This window comes from Pristiophorus japonicus, chromosome 20 (assembly GCF_044704955.1).
Source record: "Pristiophorus japonicus isolate sPriJap1 chromosome 20, sPriJap1.hap1, whole genome shotgun sequence".
NCBI lineage: Eukaryota > Metazoa > Chordata > Chondrichthyes > Pristiophoridae > Pristiophorus > Pristiophorus japonicus.
Window position 1 is genome coordinate 11,408,357 of NC_091996.1, and position 19,186 is coordinate 11,427,542.

The 19,186-nt window shown below is 47.7% G+C and overlaps 1 protein-coding gene across 1 annotated transcript in view; it reads right to left on the minus strand.

The window, feature by feature from the left end:
• Positions 1–11,952, minus strand: part of LOC139233085 (xenotropic and polytropic retrovirus receptor 1 homolog) — a 133,884-nt gene extending 121,932 nt beyond the window's left edge. Inside the window, exons 1-2 of the mRNA XM_070863604.1 lie at positions 11,884–11,952; positions 4,081–4,132 (exon numbers count right to left, since the gene is read on the minus strand). Of these exons, the coding sequence (XP_070719705.1) occupies positions 4,081–4,132; positions 11,884–11,952 (121 nt within the window). The remainder of the gene's footprint in view (positions 1–4,080; positions 4,133–11,883) is intronic.
• Positions 11,953–19,186: the final 7,234 nt, after the last annotated feature.

A 19,186-nucleotide genomic window follows, 5' to 3' on the forward strand; every position in this document is an offset into this window, starting at 1 on the left:
TAGTATCTTTATTTGATGTAAACTTAATGCTCTCTGACCCAAAGTTTGAAACAGCTTCTTTTTAAATTCCACAGTTTTCCTTATCGTATTTTGAGAACATATAGAACATAAGAACATACGAAATAGGAGCAGGAGTAGGCCATTTGGCCCCTCGAGCCTGCTCCGCCATTCAATAAGATCTGATCTTGGCCTCAACTCCACATTTCTGCCCGTTCCCCATAACCCTTGACTCCCCTGTAGTTCAAAATGCTTTCTATTTCCACCTTAAATATATTCAATGGCTCAGCCTCCACAGCTCTCTGTGGTAGAGAATTCCAAAGATTCACGACCCTCAGAGAAGAAATTCCTCCTCATCTCTGTTTTAAATGGGCAACCCCTTATTCTGAAACTATGCCCCCTAGTTCTACATTCCCCCAAGAGGGGAAACATCCTCTCAACATCTACCCTATCAAGCCCCCTCAGAATCTTGTACGTTTCAATAAGGGCACCCCTCATTCTTCTAAGCTATAGTTCCACACACGCATACACAATGGGCCCAATGGCCTCCTTCTGTGCTGTAAACTCCCAGCTTCTGTTGTGGCTTTATTTCCCTTTTAACTTCAACGTGTTATTTGCAACAGAGCTACAACCTGTCACCAAACCTGTTTCAGGATCCAGTGATATATTTGAAGGGGTTGGAATTGGACCTCTTCTCACTTGCTGGACTGGACAGACACCAAAGAAAACAGATAGATCTTAAAAAACACCATCAAAGTTTTGAAAGACGTCATCAGCTACATCCCAGGTAGCTTACTGCTGCCATCTAAAGACCCACATTCAACAGGGTGACCCACTGAATGCTGCAGAACCACTGCAAAAACATTAACGTAAAATGATGGTGTGTCATTTTGTCAAGGTTAAAAAAAAAAAAAATTCTCCATATGTGGATGTTGCTGGCAAGGCCGGCATTTATTGCCCTTCCCCAATTGCCCCTTGAGAAACCGCCGCCTTGAACCGCTGCAGTTCGTGTGGTGAAGGTACTCCCACAGTGCCGTTAGGGAGGGAGTTCCAGGATTTTGCCCAGGCGACGATGAAGGAACGGCCGATATATTTCCAAGTCGGGAAGGTGTGTGACTTGGAGGGAAACCTGGATTTGGTGGTGTTCCCATGCGCCTGCTGCCTTTATCCTTCTAGGTGGTAGAGGTCATGGGTCTGGGAGGTGCTGTAAGTGTTTTGCGCACTATTTAAGACAATAAAATCTCGATAAGGCAATTCCATGGGTTTAATTTTCTTGAAATAAGTATGTCCTTCCAGCAGTTCTTTATAGAAAGATCATCCAGGCTCTTGTCTGGTGCTAAGCTTTAATGTTTCAGTTTCATTTTAATAAATACTGCTTGCACCAAACACTCCTACAGGTGTGCTCATACTGACACAACACCTCATCATTATCATCATAGGCAGTCCCTTGAATCGAGGATGACTTGCTTTCACACCAAAAAAGGATGAGTTCACAGCTGTTTCAATGAAGGACCTAATATTCCAGTTCTTGAACTACATCCTGAAGGGTGGAAGACACCAGTCACCACACGGGCTTGACAGAGCCAGGTCTTGGTCCAGTGGCAAGGATTAACCAAGATGACTGGAGACCTGCTCTGCTGGCCCATGTTGCCCCTGGGCCCACGCCTCTTCTGGCCCCGAACTCGCGCCTCTCACAAAACATAGTGGGCTTTTAAATACCATTTCCGCAGTTGTGTACAGGTGAGTTTGAAAGTGAGTTTGCAAAATGTGGGACATCATTTGGCCGTGTTAAATTATTGATGTGAAAGAATGATTTCATATTTCAACCCGAATACAACGTGATTATTAATTAAATCCTCCAGCACCACCATTGCCTGATGGGAACACAGTCAGAAGATTAATTATTCATCACTGACCCATATTTTATCAACATGATTGAAAGTCAAGGTAAGCACAACAGCAACTATCGTTTATATTACCCCTTTCACAAAAACAACTTGCATTTCTAGAACACCTTTAATGTAGGCGTTTCCCAAGAACACAATCGGACACAAATTGGACACCGAGCCAAAGAAGGGACACATTCGAAGAGGTGACCAAACATTTGATGAAAAAGGGCAGGTTATAAGGAGGATCTTAAAGGACAGGAGAGGTGGAGAAGTTTAGATGAAGGTGTTGGGAATATGGTTCGGAGCGGACGGGGCGTGCGCCAAAAACTGGGAAGAACGTATCGCCAAAGAGAAGCAAAAATTGGGATGGTGGAAGCTGCGCTTCCTCTCCATTGGCAGGAAAGAACCTGGTCATCAGGAGTGAGGTGCTCTCGGGGTTGCTGCACGTGGCACAGGTCTGGCCCATCTCTCGCTCCTGTGCCGCGGCAGTCACCCGGGCCGTCTTCCACTTTGTCTGGAGGTCCAAAATGGACCGTGTCCGCAGAGACACAATGTACCAATCTCTGGACAGTGGAGGAAAGGACGTTCCGAACGTGGCCCTCATCCTGATGGCCACCTTTGTGTGCGGCTGCATCAAGCTGTGCACAGACCCCCCGGTACACAAACACCAAGTGTCACTACGTGCTGAGGTTCTACCTGTCCCCGGTGTTGCGAAGGATGGGCCTGGCCATGCTGCTGCGAAACGCCCCCACCAGCTGGACCATGCCTGTCCACCTGTCCTTCGTGGAAAAGTTTTTCACAACAAACCCCTTTGACCACAAGGCCATAAAACAGTGGTCAGCACGTAAGGTCCTGGACGCCCTCCGAAAGAAGGAGAGGGTGGACCCTGTCGGGTGGTTCCCTGAGCAGACTGTCGAACTCGTTTGGCAGAATGTCTCATCGCCAAAGCTCACACACAAGCACCAAGATGTAGCTTGGTTGGCGTTGAGGAAGGCCTTACCCGTCAGAGCGTTCATGCACAGCCGACGTATCATCAACACGGCACGGTGCCCCCGAGTCGGCTGTGGGGTGGACGAGACTGTCACCCATCTCCTTCAGGACTGCCCCTTTGCAACGCAGGTTTGGAAAGAGATGCAGTGGTTGCTGTCGGGGTTCATCCCGAGCAGCTCCGTAACACAGGACTCTGTGCTCTACGGGCTGTTCCCAGGGACACACGCCGAGACAGACATCACCTGCTGCTGGAGGGCCATCAACTCAGTCAAAGACGCTCTTTGGTCTTGCTGAAACTTGCTGGTCTTCCAGAGCAAGGAGATGTCCACGTCTGCGTGTTGCAGACTGGCGCAATCCAAGATCCAGGATTACGTGATGAGGGACGCACTTAAAATTGGTGCAGTCTCCGCAAAGGCACGGTGGGGAAGGGCCACAGTTTAAAGCCCTTCTGCCACTGTAAACCCGGGGGCAGGAATCAGTACAAAACTCCCCTCGGGCCGTACTTGTAACTTTTTTTTGTGTACATGGAGCACCATGATCAGTAAACACCTATGTAGTGCCATGTACAATGCAAGGTCTGTTTCGTAATGCACGTCGAAAAGAAAAATGTAAATGCACCGTCACCCATTCCGTGTACTGTATAGTGACACATGTAATGTAACTTGTTGAATGTACTACAATGTATCCCGTATTGTATCGAATTGTACTTGAACTGAAAAGCAGGGAAATGTATCGGACGGAACTGCCGTCAGTACCCAAATGTAGTGTATGGGATTGCTGACCGCAGCCAAATGGACTGAACTGCTTTTGAATGGACTGTACAAATTTTTATATGAATAAAGTATATTTTGAAATTTAAAAAAAAAATTTAGATGGAGAATTTCAGAGCTTAGGCCCCAAACATCTCTCAAAGTGTGTTGTGCAGTCCTGTGCCATAAATATTTGGTGAAAAAAAAACTTTTCAATCATATTAAACACTACAGCATCTGTTTCAGATTTGGAACCAGCTTGAAGCTAAAGCCTCTTTCATTATAAATTAAATCATATTTCAGCGTTAAATATTAATGCCCTGGTTACGGACTGTGAGTAGAGGTTGGCGCAATGCCAGGTGCGAGTCAGGATACTCTATTCAGGTTAGCGGAAGCTGCATCTGTGATGGGGGCTGCTGCGGTTCCATCCCATAATAGCCCCAATCGCATCTTACCTTCTGGTGTTGGGGCCTGGTGCTGGGCCATGTGCAGTATCTTCTTCAGAGCCTGTTCAATAGAAAAATATACAGCATAAAAATATAGCCACACAGTATCATGCCAGACCATGGCGTGGGTGGAATGGGGCGGAGGGAGGGCAGGGGGCACTTAAGGCCACCCCAACCCTTAGTTATACTGCTGGTTTCTACCTTAAGAGTGATGCAGTTCATCATGTCTCACTGGTGGAAGAACATCAGTATAACTGCACTAAACTGGCAGCATGTTCTGCGCGTAGGTCCTTGTGATGCCGAAGGTTGCGGGTTCGAGTCCCACTCTGGGGGCTTGAGCACGAAAATCCAGGCTGACTCTCCCAGTGTAGTGCTGAGGAAGCGCTGCACTGTCGGAGGGTGCCGTCTTTCGGCTGAGACATTAAACCGAGGCCTTACCAGCGATGCCCACATCCCGGAACGAATAAGAAAAATAAAGATTATGCACTCGGGGCCCCAGTGAGTTAAACCGTCTGCCCTCTCAGGTGGACGTATAATATCCCGCGGCACTATTTCGAAGAAGAGCAGAGGAGGTTATCCCCAGTGTCCGGGGCCCAATATTTATCCCTCAATCAACATCACTAAAACAGATTATCTGTTCAATATCACATTGCCATTTGTGGGAGCTTGCATGTGCACAAATTGGCTGCCGCGTTTCCTACATTAAAAAACAATTAAAAATATAAATTACAACTGTGAGTGACTACACTCCAAAAGTACTTCATGGGTTGTAAAGCCGTTTTGAGACGTCCTGTGGTCATGAAAGGTGCTATAGAAATGCAAGTCTTTCTTTTCGTTCCATGCTGCTGATGATGTCGGATGCTACAGTCAGAGTGCACGGGGCTTTATAAACTGTTTTGGGAGATCTAACCTGGAATAGGGAAGAAATAAGGCAGCATTGCCCTGTGTGTCAGCTCCGGCTCAGTGGGCAGCACTCTTGCCTCTGAGTCAGAAGGTTCTGACGAAGGGTCATCGACCTGAAACATTGACTCTGTTTCTCTCTCCGCAGATGCTGCCTGACCTGCTGAGTATTATCCAGCATTGTCTGTTGTTTAGCTCAGATTTCCAGCATCCGCAGTATTTTGCTATTGTATTGGTTGGTTGCTCAAGCCCCACAAAAATCTAGGCCGGCACTCCAGTGCAGCGCTGAGGGAGTGCTCCACTGTCGGAGGTGCCGTCTTTTGTGCCTCCTTCTGTGCTGTAAGATTCTCTGATCTCTCAGTTGCTGTAGTGCCTTCCCATTTCTAATGATGAATATTCTCCTGTCAGCCGGAGGATGCTGGCCTAACCTCCTTGGACGTCACCCTATGATTAGCGTTAGGTTGACCTAGTGAGTAGAATTCGCCAGACGTTTGAGGGTTCAAACTCACTGGGACCCAATTGCATAATCTTTATTTTTCTTATTCGTTATGGGATGTGGGCATCGCTGGCAAGGCTGGCATTTATCGCCCATTTCTAATTGCCCATGAGCAGGTGGTGGTGAGCCTCCTTCTTGAACCGATGCAGTCCGTGTGGTGAAGGTGCTCCCACAGTGCTGTTAGGGAAGGAGTTCCAGGATGTTGATCCAGCGACGATGAAGGAACGGCTGATATACTTCCAAGTCAGGATGGTGTGTGACTTGGAGGGGAACTTGCAGGCGGCGGTGTTCCCATGTGCCTGCTGCACTTGTCCTTCTAGGTGGTAAAGGTGGCGGGTTTGGGAGGTGCTGCCGAAGAAGCCTTGGCGAGTTGCTGCAGTGCCTCTTGTAGATGGTACACACTGCAGCCAGGGGGCGCCGGTGGTGGAAGGAGTGAGTGTTGAAGGTGGTGGGTAGCATGCCGATCAAGCGGGCTGCTTTGTCCTGGATGGTGTTGAGCATCTTGAGTGTTGTTGGAGCTGCACTCATCCAGGCAAGTGGAGAGTATTCCATCACACTCCCGACTTGTGCCTTGTAGATGGTGGAATCTTGGCTGACGTATCACTGCTGTGTCTTGGGACCTTCCCTTTGAATGAGATGCGAAACTGAGGCCCTGTTTGCTGATGCAGGCGAACATGCGAAATAGCTATTAGGAGGTCGATGCTGGTGGTATTCTTGAAGGATGAGATCAAATGGGCTAAAAGGCTATTTTCGTCTAAATCGATCTTGTGGAACCTCCCTATGAAATCAATCCATGCTTCTATCATCGCAGGAGGCCCAGGCCCTGACAAACTCCACGGCTGCTTGCCAGCCCAGCATTAGTCCTTGGATTCATGCAAGGTCACCACGGAAGACAGTATCATGGAAGAGAGCATGTGCAAAAAAAAATCTAATACAAATATTTTCGTCAATGGTCATTACACACAATGATAAACAGAACGGAGAGAGTGTCCTTGTGTTTTACACACACATCTGCCACCCGGACACCGGCTTAAAGTGGCTGGCTACACCCTGGTGTGTCTACAATCCATTTCATTGTAAAAGATTCTTTAAAAAGTCGAAAACATGTACTTGAAAACAATTGTTTCAATAAAAGGGACAATGTTTGTGAGGCATCGATGTATCCCTAAATAACAGGCTGGGGCTCCGTTCTCTAGAAAAGCAAAGGCTGAGAGGTGAGCTAATAGAGAGATCCAAAACTCGGCTGCCCGTGTCCTAACTTGCAACAAGTCCCGCTCACCCATCACCCCTGTGCTCACTGACCTACATTGGCTTCCGGTTAAGCAACACCTCGATTTCAAAATTCTCATCCTTATTTTCAAATCCCTCCATGGCCTCGTCCCTCCCTATCTCTGTAATCTCCTCCAGCCCCACAACCCCCGCCCCCCCCATCCTCCCGAGGTGTCTGCATTCCTCTAATTCTGCCCTCCTGAGCATCCCTGATTGTAATCGCTCATCCTTTGGTGGCCGTGCCTTCTGTTGCCTAAGCCCCAAGCTCTGGAACTTCCTCCCTAAACCTCTCTGCCTCTCTACCTCTCTTTCCTCCTTCAAGATGCTCCTTAAAAACACACCTCTTTGACCAAGCTTTTGGTCACCTGCGCTAATTTCTACTTATGTGGCTCGGTGTCGAATTTTTATCACAAGATACTCCTGTGAAGCGCCTTGGGACATTTTAATATGTTAAAGGTGCTATATAAATACAAGTTGTTGTTGTTGTTTAAGACGATGAAAGGGTTCGATAGGGTCGGTGTAGAGAAGATGTTTCCACTTGCAGGGGTTGACCAGAACGAGGGGCTATGAATATAAGTCACTAATAAATCCAATAGTGAATTTAGGAGAAACTTCTTTACCCAGAGAGTGGTGGGAATGTGGAACTCGCTACTGTCGGGAATAGTTGAGGCAAATAGCATAGATACATTTGGAGGGGAATTTGCAGGTGGTGGTACTCCCATGCACTTGTCCTTCTCGGCGGTGGTGGCCGTGGGTTTGGGAAGTGCTACCGAAGAAGCCGTGGCAAGTTGTTGCAGTGCATCTTGTAGATGGTAGACATTGCAGCCACAGTCCGCGGTGCACGGTGGAGGGAGTGAGTGTTTAAGGTGGTGGATGGGGTGCTGATCAAGCGGGCTGCTTTATCCTGGATGGTGTTGAGCTTCTTGAGTGTTGTTGGAGCTGCACTCATCCAGGCAAGTGTAGAGTATTCCATCACACTCCTGACTTGTGCCTTGTAGATGGTGGAAAGGCTTTGGGGAGTCAGGAGATGAGACACTCACCACACAATACCCAGCCTCTGACCTGCTCTTGTTGCCACAGTATTTATGTGGCTGGTCCAGTTAAGTTTCTGGCCAATGGTGACCCCCAGGATGTTGAAGGTGGGGGATTCGGCGATGGTAATGCCGTTGAATACCATGGGGCGGTGGTTAGACTCTTGCTTATTGGAGATAGTCATGGCCTGGCACTTGTGTGGCGGGAATGTTACTTTTTGCCCCACACATCATAATTTTAACATACCTGGAGTCAGGCCTGGTGCAATTCTGCTTACAGCTAACTGGCACTGTCACCATGTTTGTGTCGACCATATTAGCCGCAGAGGCCCTTACAGCCAGTGGCACAGCCGCTCACCCGTTGGCCTGGTGAAGACAATCACCTAGAGGTAGGTGGCACAGCCTGCAGTTATGGTAGATGGCATCTTGGTGGTCGTAGCTAAGCAGGCTATGCTGGCTGCTGATCACCCTGGCATGCCTTCTGTCATGCACTACAGTCCCGACTGCACATAACGGGCACGTTCGTGCCAATGTGGAGTATTGTGTACAGTTTTGGTCTCCTTACCTAAGGAAATATATACTTGCCATAAAGGGAATGCAACAAAGGCTCACCAGATTGATTCCTGGGATGGAGGGAATTGTCCTCTGAGGAGAGACTGAGTAGACTAGGCCTCATTGAAACATACAAAATTCTTACAGGGCTTGACAGGGTAGATGCAGGGAGGATGTTTCCCCCTGGTTGGGGAGTCTAGAACCAGGGGTCACAGTCTCAGAATAAGGGGTTGGCCATTTAGGACTGAGATGAGGAGAAATTTCTTCACTCAGAGGATGGTGAATCTTTGGAATTCTCTGCCCCAGAGGGCTGTGGAGGCTCAGTCTTTGAGTATATTCAAGACAGAGATAGATAGGTTTTTGGATATTAAGGGAATCAAGGGATATGGGGAGAGCGCAGGAAAGTGGAGTTGAGGTAGAAGATCAGCCATGATTTTATTGAATGGCGGAGCAGGCTCGAGGGGCCGAATGGCCTACTCCTGCTCCTAATTCTTATGTTCTTATGTGATGGATGGTTTGTCCATCGGAGTCCCTATTAGTGTCCTTAAAAATGGGAAAGTCACAAACAGAAAAATTTGAATTGCTGCTGCCTCTTCATCCTATTGTCATCAAAAAATAATTCCACTCAGCGGAACCACTTATACAGGAGTGCCAGTGAAAGGTCATGGTCCTGAAAATGCTAACTCTGCTTCTCTCTCTATAGATGCTGCCAGACCTGCTGACTTGTTTCCTTCATGTTCTATTTCTATTTTAAACTTATATAGAACATTGGTTGGACCACACTTGGAGTGCCGCTTACAGTTCTGGTCTCCATATTACAAAAAAAAGATATAGAGGCACTGGAGACGATGCAGGAAAGATTTACAAGGATGTTACCAGAAAGGAGAGGTTGTACCTCTCCTGAACAGGCTGGGCCTCTTTTCTCAGGAAAAGCAAAGGTTGAGGAGTGACCGAACAGAGGTCTTTAAAATTATGAAGGGGTTTGATAGGGTAGATGTAGAGATGTTTCCACTTGTGGGGAATCCTAAACTAGGGGCCATAAATATAAGATAGTCACTAATAAATCCAATAAGGAATTCAACTTCTTTAGCCAGAGAGCGGTTAGAATGTAGAACTCGTTACCACAGGGAATGGTTGAGGCGAATAGAGTAGATGCATTTAAGGGGAAGCTGGATACGTATATGAGGGAGAAAGGAATTGAAGGATATGCCGATAGGGTGGGAGGAGGCTCGTGTGGAGCATAAACACCGACATGGACCGGTTGGGCTGAATGACCCATTCCTGTGCTGTAAATTCTGTGTAATAAAAATTAAATTTTATGGATTTAAATAATAAAATGAAATGGGAATTTGCTAAATTTACATCTGTTTCTTTGTCTGTATAATCATCAGCTTCTGTTATAGTAACAGCTAGAGTGTGGTGATTGTTGCCTGCAGATTGCCCTGATCAATTTCAAAGTTCCTGAACTATTGCCGCCGGGCTTGAGAATGTTGTTTCAGGAATTAACACTTAATAAGGGGGTGATTGAAATAAACAACAACAACTTGCATTTATATAGCACCCTTAAGGTAGTAAAACTTTCCAAGGCGCGTTAACATACAAAATTTGACACTGAGCCACATAAGGAGATATTCGGACAGGTGATTAGCAGCTTGGTCAAAGAGGTAGGATTTAAGAAGCGTCTTAAAGGAGGAGAGAGAGGTTTAGGGAGGGAGTTCCAGAGCTTGGGGCCCAGGAAGCTGAAGGCAGGGCCGCCAGTGGTGGATAGATTAAAATCAGGGACGTACAAAATGCAGTAAAACAACACTGCAGGTGGAAGGTCGGATGGAAGGTGATTCCCCCCCGGAACAGCTTCTTGAACTGCCTGAACTAGCTGGCCTATTTAACATGGTTTAAGCTGTGCCTTTGTAACTGACGCCTATGGTTAGTGCCATTTCCCCAGTATAGGCGGCTGTCTGGGAGAAGCGGGGACCGTGTGAGTGGCGGGGACTGTACCGCGGAAACCGTGACAGACGTGTGATCGGGGGTGCTCCTGTGGAAGCATCCAGCACCGCGGTCAGTCAGTCAGGCCTTTCGCATGTCTGATGTGTGCCATCTGGTCTGTTGTGCCACTTTCCTTTAGCAATAGGGAGCCTCCACGCACACTCACCCTCTGCTCAAGGGAGCCAAATGCGCACCTCTGCCTCGAGGATGTTGCCTGGACTGGAGAACTTTAGCGATGAGGAAAGATTGGATAGGCTGGGTTTGTTTTCTTTGGAACAGAGGAGGCTGAGGGGAGACCTGATTGTGGTGTATAAAATTATGAGGGGCCTAGATAGAGTGGATAGGAAGGACCTGTTTCCCTTAGCAGAGGTGTCAACATCCAGGGGGCATAGATTTAAAATAATTGGCCGGAGGTTTAGAGGGGATTTGAGGAGGAATGTTTTCACCCAGAAATGAAAGAAAAGACTTGGATTTATATAGCATCTTTCATGACCACCGGGCGTCTCAAAGTGCTTTACTGCCAATGAAGTACTTTTGGAGTGTAGTCACTGTTGTGGAGGTGATGGGGGTCTGGAAATCACTGCCTGAAAGGGTGGCAGAGGCAGAAACACTCATCACATTTAAAAAGCACTTGGATGTGCACTTGAAGTGCCGTAACCTACAGGGCTACGGACCAAGAGCTGGAAAGTGGGATTAGGCTGGATAGCTCTTTGTCGGCCGGCGCGGACAGGATGGGCCGAAATGGCCTCGTTCCGTGCCGGGTTTCGGCGGATGAGCACTGTTAACCTGCCTGGCATCCGTCCAGCCATTGGTCCTCCCCCTTCTTCCTCCAAACAGCTGTTGTTATTGCAAACAAGCACAGACGCCATTTTGCACACAGCAAACAGCAGTGAGATGAATTGACTTGAGTTCATCTATCAGGACACCCTGATCTGATCTGCTCAATACCATGGGGAGCTTTAAAGTCTACCCCGACAGAATGAGACCTGGCTGAGCCTCCCTGAGGAACAGGACCTCTTAACAAAGCAGCACCTCATTGCACTGGAGCGTTAGCTTAGATTATGCGCTGGTGTCCTGGAATTGGGACAACCTTCTGACCGGAAAACAACAGAGCTGCTCGCATCTTCACTCATTCTCCCTAATGCATCATCTTCAACACTTGCCCCGAATGTCAGCTCTTACTGCTAAGCTCCAGGCAATTGACTATGCAATCCCACATATACACACAAAAAATAATTTAATGATGATTTTTTTTTTAAAGATATAATTAAATCTGACAGAGTTTGACCAAGCTCTTAAGAAATCGTCGATGGGAGTAAAAATAAGAATAAAGTTACGATTTATGTTAAAAGTCTGAATATAACACAGATTAGTTAACAGGTCGCCAACACACACTAACCCTCCACATTGCCCTGCCCAACGTTTGAGGTGTGGGTCAATTTCTACGAGTGGATTTCTTCAGTTCCACCTCTCACTTTCACTGACACAACGAAATAATAAACGAGGTTCGCCTTGACTACGACGGCACGGTCTGGTTTAGCCACAATTTAAGCGAAACAATAACGAGTGTTCAGCCCCCACCTCGTATTCGATGTACTGCTTCCTCCATTCCGGCGTTAGGTGCGCCGACAGATGCTCAGCAAACTTCATTGCTGAGAAAGGCGCCGTGCATTGAAGACTTTCCAAGGAAACATGCCAGGAGACCAAGCGAAAAGGAGAAAATAATCAAAACTAGACCCCTGCCGCCTTATAGCCTCTCCGGGTTAAAACCAGCCACAGATATTGCGTTAAAAGTCAATCTTTAAATTGGATTTTTTTTTTTGCTGTACAATGATTAATTCTAGCGAAGTTGGAGCAGATCCCTGACACCTTTCTCTGGCTTCAGGCGTCTAGGTAACAGCAACAGGATCATCACCCATCAATAAATAATTGAGCGCACTCCTGACAGGCAGGGAGGGAGGGAGAGGCAGAGAATATAACAGCATTTAAAAATACAGATTTTATTGCACACTGCTTTAATGTTACTTTCATTATGGCTTCATTTTTTTAAAACTATATTTTTAACAATTTGCCATCATGACTTGAAACATATAAATTAATGGGCATGGTATTTTGTAGGGCAGTGACTTTCTTGCCATGTGTACCGGGGCTGAGAGGGTTAAATTATGAGGAGAGGTTGCATAAATCTGCCTTGTATTCCCCTTGAGTATAGAAGATTGGAAGGGGTGTTCTGATCGAGGTGTTTAGAAATGATCTGCTTATCTGTGGGCTAGATATCGAGAAACGTATTCCTCTGGTGGGGGAATGGAGGAGGAGGAGGAGGGGAAGCAGGGACATTATCTGAAAATTAGACGCAGAACATTCAGAGGCAAAATCAGGAAGCACTTTTATCTGCACAAAGGGTAGTGTAGATTTGGAATTCTCTCCTCCCCTCAAGCTGTAGGAGCTTTCTGGGTTTGGACAATCGGCGTAAACGGACTCACTGGGGCGTCTGCCGATCTTCCGCCGATGTTGCAGCAAGAGGTCAGGTAGCTCCAGCAGAAATGCGATCCCCATTGTCCCCATGGAAACCCATCCCTCCTGGTGCATTGACTCACCCCAGCCAGCAAAGGGCCACCCATAAAACAAGCGGTAAAGGAGGAGGCCATCCGATGAAATCCTCATTTTGTTTTTGTCGGTAATCTGAGAGCATGGCGGTAAAAATGCAGTTTTATACACAGTAACCACGTAAAACATTGCCTAACTCACACACAAAAACATCAAACATACCCATACATTTGCCTCGTTTTGCTTCAATAGGTGTTTCGCTCCAGAGGCTTGAGTTTGTGGGACTTCCCACAATTATCACAGTACCCCATCAAAGAACCATATGGAATCTGACAGTGCAGAAGGAGGCCATTTGGCCCATCATGGCTGTGCCAGCTCTTTAACGAATAGGAGCAGGAGTCGGCCATTTGGCCCCTCGAGCCTGCTCCACCAGTCAATAAGATCATGGCTGATCTGATCCTGGCCTCAACTCCACTTTCCTACCTGTTCGCCATAATCCTTGACTCCTCTATAGTTCAAAAATCTATCTATCTTTGAAAGGACTATCCAATTAGACCCACTTTGCCCTGTTCTCTCCCCATAGCCCTGCAAATGGTTATCCAGTTTCCCTTTTGAAAATCACTATGGAATCTGCTTACACCACCTTTTCAAGCAGCACATTCCAGATCATAACAACGCGCTGTGTTAAAAAATATTCTCCTCATCTCCCCTCTGAGAACCATAGCTGAATTTTCTCCCTCTCACTGGGTGAGGTGGGGGGGGGGGGGGGGGCAATTTCTAGCACTTGATTTAGCAGCATAATCTTACAAGCTCGCTGAGTCCTGTCTCTCTGTTGTGAGATGCTGAGCCCCATGCCTAAATGCCACCATTTTAGGTTAGACCACACTTGGAGCACTGCGTACAGTTCTGCTCGCCATATTATAAAAAAAGACATAGAGGCACTGGAGAGGGTGCAGAGAAGGTTTCCAAGGATGATGCCAGAAATGCGAGGGAAAACCCATTGGGAAAGGATGAACAGTCTGGGTCTCCTTTCACTGGAAAAAGAAGGCTGAGGGGTGACCTAATAGAGGTCTTTAAAATTATGAAAGGTTTTGATAGAGTGGATACAAAGAGAATGTTTCCATTTGTGGGGAAGAGCATAACTAGAGGTCATCAATATAAGATAGTCACCAAGAAATCCAATAGGGAATTCAGAAGAAACTTCTTTAACAAGAGAGTGGTGAGAATGTGGAACTCGCTACCACAGGAAGCGGTTGAAGAGAATTGTTGCGTATGCAATAACTCAATAGGCTTAGTGCCATGAACTCAATCAGGTGCGACCTGACTCTACTTTATTAGCTCTCAAAGTGAGGATTAAACATGGAGGCTTTCTTTATATACAAGGGCTGCACGTGTGTGTCGGTGGCCCAATGACCTCTGACGGTCGCTCCCCCTGGTGGCAGGTAAACCCAGGCATACATACATTACATCATTCCACTCCTATTTACAAATTGAGACGGTCCGGGGCTTTCCGCTCCCTAGTTGATCGTCTCAGTTCAATTCCAGATCTGGGTGCACTTTCCGAGTCATTCATGACTTGAGGCTGGGTAGCCGATCTAATGGGAGTGGCAGTGTCCATGTCGGGGATTGAGGGTCCAGATTCATTGACAACAGCAGGGTCTTCTGATGGCTGAATATGAATCGGTTGTCATTGATGGTGTCTTCTTCCAGCTGTTCCGGTTCGTCTGTGTGCCGCAATTTCGTCTGATCAATGTGCCTCCTGCATGGTTGCCCATTAGTGAGCCTGACAATAAGCACCCTGGTACCCTCCTTGGCTGTAACAGTGCCAGTGACCCACTTGGGGCCTTGACCATAATTTAGCACACACACAGGATCATTAATAGAGATGTTGCATGACACGGCAGTGCGATCATGATACCACTGCTGATGTTGACGTCTGTTTTTGACGTGATCGTTAAGATCAGGGTGGACAAGCAAGACCCTGGTCTTGAGACCTCTCTTCATCAACAGTTCAGCGGGGGCACCCCGGTAAGTGTGTGGGGTCTCGTCCTGTAACTAAGCAGTATGTGTGACAAGTGAGTCTGCAAAGAACCGTGAGTTATGCGTTTCAGGCTCTGCTTGATGGTTTGGACGGCCCGTTCCGCTTGACCATTGGACGTGGGTTTGAATGGTGCTGACATTACGTGCTTGATACCATTGAGTCCCATAAACTCTTGAAACTCCAAACCCGTGAAGCACGATCCGTTGTCGCTCACAACGATGTCGGGCAGACCATGAGTGGCGAACATGGCACAAAGGCTCTCAATGGTGGCTGTGGATGTGCTGGATGACATGATCACACATCCTATCCATTTGGAGTACACATCCACCACCACCAAAAATATTTTGCCCAGGAAAGGACTCGCATAGTCGATGTGGATCCTCGACCATGGTTTGGATGGCCACGACCACAGACTTAGTGGAGATTTCACTGGTGCATTGCTTAACTGCATGCAAGTGTTGCACTGATGCACACATGATTCCAAATCAGAGTCAATGCCAGGCCACCAAACGTGAGACCTGGCAATGGCCTTCATCATCACAATACCGGGATGGGTACTGTGTAAATCCCGTACAAATCTCTCCCTGCCTTTCTTGGGCACAACAACACGATTACCCCATAGCAAACAATCAGATTGAATGGATAGTTCGCCTTTGCGACAGTTATAAGGTTTGGTCTCATCATACACTTCCCTGGGAATGGCCGACCAATCGTCACTAAGGACACAACGTTTTACAACCGATAAGATCGGATCCTGGCTGGTCCAGGTCCTAACTTGTTGAGCAGTGACAGGCGACCCTTCATTCTCAAAGGCATCCATGACCAACAGTAGGTCTGCGGGCTGTGGCGTTTCCACCTCCGGCATGGGCAATGGTAAACGGCTCAATGCATCGGCACAATTCTCGGTGCCAGGTCTATGGCGAATGACATAATCATAGGCAGATAATGTCAGCACCTACCTCTGGATGCAGGACGACACATTGCTATTGATACCTCTATGCTTTGAGCGGCTTGTGAACGAAGCCCAAACAGATACTGGTGCATCTTTTTAACCCCATATACGCAGGCTAAGGTTTCTTTCTCTACCATGCCGTAGGCTCTTTCCGCTTTAGACATGTTTCTTGACGCATACCCATCGGGTTGTATTTTGCCTGACTCATTGGATTGTTGGAGCACGCAACCAACCCCATGTGATGAAGCGTCACAGGCCAATATTAAACGCTTGCACGGGTCATAATGTACCAGCAATTTGTTGGAACACAGCAGATTTCTAGCATTCTCGAAGACCTTGACTTGAGATACACCCCAAACCCAGTTGTCGCCTTTTCTGAGCAGCATGTGCAGTTTAGGTAAGAAATTACCGAAGTAGTTGAGAAGACCAAGGAACGAACGCAGCTCTGTCACATTCTGGGGTCTGGGTGCATTTTTGATGGTCTCTGTTTTTGAGTCCTTAGGCCTGATGCTGTCTGCAGCAATCTTCCTTCCCAGGAATTCAGCTTCCAGTGCCACAAGGACGCACTTTAAACGTTTCAGCCCGAGCCCCATTTTGTCCAGACGACGAGGAACCTCTTCCAGATTGTGCAGCGTCACGACCTGTGACCAGAATGTCGTCTTGGAAAACCACACTTCTAGGGACGGACTTCAGTAAACTCTCCATGTTTCTCTGAAATATGGCTGCAGCCGAACGCATTCCGAAAGGACACCTGTTGTAAATGAACAGCCCTTTATGCGTATTGATGCACATAAGTTTCTTCGACGATTCGACAAGCTCCTGTGTCATATAGACCAACGTCAGATTCAATTTGGTGAACGACTTTCATTGCAAACAGGTCATCAGCCTTTGGTAATGGGTACTGATCCTGTTTTGAAACTCAGTTGATTGTAAACTTATAGTCTCCACAAATCCTGACAGTGCCATCACTCTTCAGCACAGGAACAATGGGACTAGCCCATTCGTTAAATTCAACCGGCAACCCCTTCACGTTGGAGTCTGTCCAGTTCGCTTTTGACCTTCTCCCTCATCATATACGGGACCGCCCAGGCTTTGTGATGGACGGGTCTTGCATCCGAGTCCAGGTGGATCTGCACCTCGGCTCCTGTGAAGTTGCCGGTGCCCAGTTCAAACAGTGATTTAAATTTGCTCAGCACTTGAGCACACGAAGCGTCATCCACTAATGATAAATCTTTAATATCGTTCCAGTTCCACTTGATTTTTTTGAGCCAACTCCTGCCGAACAGCGTTGGACCATTGCCTGGAACGATCCACAGCGATAGATCATGAACGGCCCCATCGTACGACACCTTGACTGCTGCACTGCCAATCACTGGTATGAGCTCTTTGGTGTAGGTACACAATTTTACATCTACTGGACTCGGCTTGGGTTTCACAGCCTTGCTGTCCCATAGATTTTCGAAAGTCCTCTGGCTCATAATTGACTGGACTCCAGCCCAGCGGAGCTCCAGAGACACCAGCCGCACCCAGACCACCGACACCAGCACCTTCAAGCCGGCTCGCCTTCCACCTTCAGCGGGATATCGACCAGAGACGCAGCCCAACCTCAGCAGCTGAGCCGAAGACTAACTGTATCCTTCTGTCCCTGGCCGAAGGGACCCTGTACCGGCCACGTCTGTCCCCGGCCGAAGGGACTCTGCACCGGTTCGCACCAAAGGGACTCTGCACCGGATTCGGAGGGCATCTGGCCGGCCGAGGGGACTCTGGGACGACCTGCCAAAGGGACTCGAGGACGTGGGGCCGGCCGAAGGGACTCTGAGGCCGGCGCTGAACCGGCTGAGGCAGGGCATCGTCTCATAATCCCAACCAACTTTTAATTAATTTTTTAACTTTTAGCCAACTTTTAAACTTATTAAACAATTTGGGAGAACTTTTAAAACTTACATTTTAGACTCTCAACCGAAATACTTTTAAAAATCTATTATTAACTTACATCTTTGACTTTTAACAACTTTTAGAAATTTTTTAAATTGGAGAAATATTTATAATCTATAATTGATTTACATCTTAGATTTTTAACAACTCTTCGAAACTTTTGAAATAAATTGGGAACCTTTAACATCTTTTAATCTTTTACAATAACTTTGGAAGTCACCTTCCTAATGCCTGTCCCCAGCCTCGGGCCATCTACTTATCAATGGCATTACCCGTTGCCGAGCTTGTGGCCAACACTTCGCCGTAGGCAATTTGGCTTATAGAGCTGTGCCTGGTCTCCAGTTGTCGAGGACCCCCTTGCCACTGGACCAAGACCTTGCTCAGCTAAGCCCCGTGTGGTGCCGGTGTGCAGCGGCCACCCCACGTTAAAACAACTCACGCACAGGCATCTTCCACTCCATCAGTGTGAAGTTCGGGACCTGGAACATCAGGACCCTCACGGACAATCCCAACAGCAACAGGCCGGAACGCCGCACCGCCATAGTTGCCCAGGAACTCAGACGTTTTGACATTGACATCGCCGCCCTAAGCGAGACCCGGCGGGCAGGGGAAGGCCAGTTGAAGGAACATGGTGGAGGTTACAACTTCTTCTGGAAATGGAAACCAGAGGTAGAACGCCGCCATCATGGAGTCGGCTTTGTCGTCAAGAATGAGCTGGTCGACCGCCTCAAAAACTCCCCCTGTGGGGTCAACAAACGCCTCATGACTCTCTGTATCACCCTATCTCGGAACCAATGTGCCACAGTCATCAGCGCGTACACCCCCACACTCGATGCAACGGATGAGGCTAAAGAGGGTTTTTATTCCAACCTCGAGACATCCTTGTCCCGTGTCCCCACGGGCGACAAATTGATCATCCTGGGTGATTTTAATGCTAGGGTTGGCAAAGACACAGCCCTCTGGAAAGGCGTGATTGGCAGAGAGGGGGTAGGGAAAGCCAACTCCAGTGGTATCCTACTCCTGACAAAATGTCTAGAACATGAACTCCTCATCACCAACACCCTGTTCCGCCAAAGGGACAAATACAAGGCATCGTGGCAACACCCTCGCTACAAACACTGGCACCTGCTCGACTATGTCATCGTCCGAGCCAGGGATCGCAAGGATGTGCGCATCACCCGCGCTATGACAGGAGCTGACGACTGCTGGATGGACCACCGCCTAATCCGATCCATCATCATCATTAACATTGCCCCAAAGCAGAGGGGACAGCAGAAGCAGTTCCGCAAAAAAGTTAATGCCGGGGCACTTAGAGACCCAGCTAAGAGAGCCCTATACAGCTAGTGCCTCACAGCCAATCTGGCGTACCTTGATGACCCTGAGATGCTGAATCCCCAATGTGCTTGGTC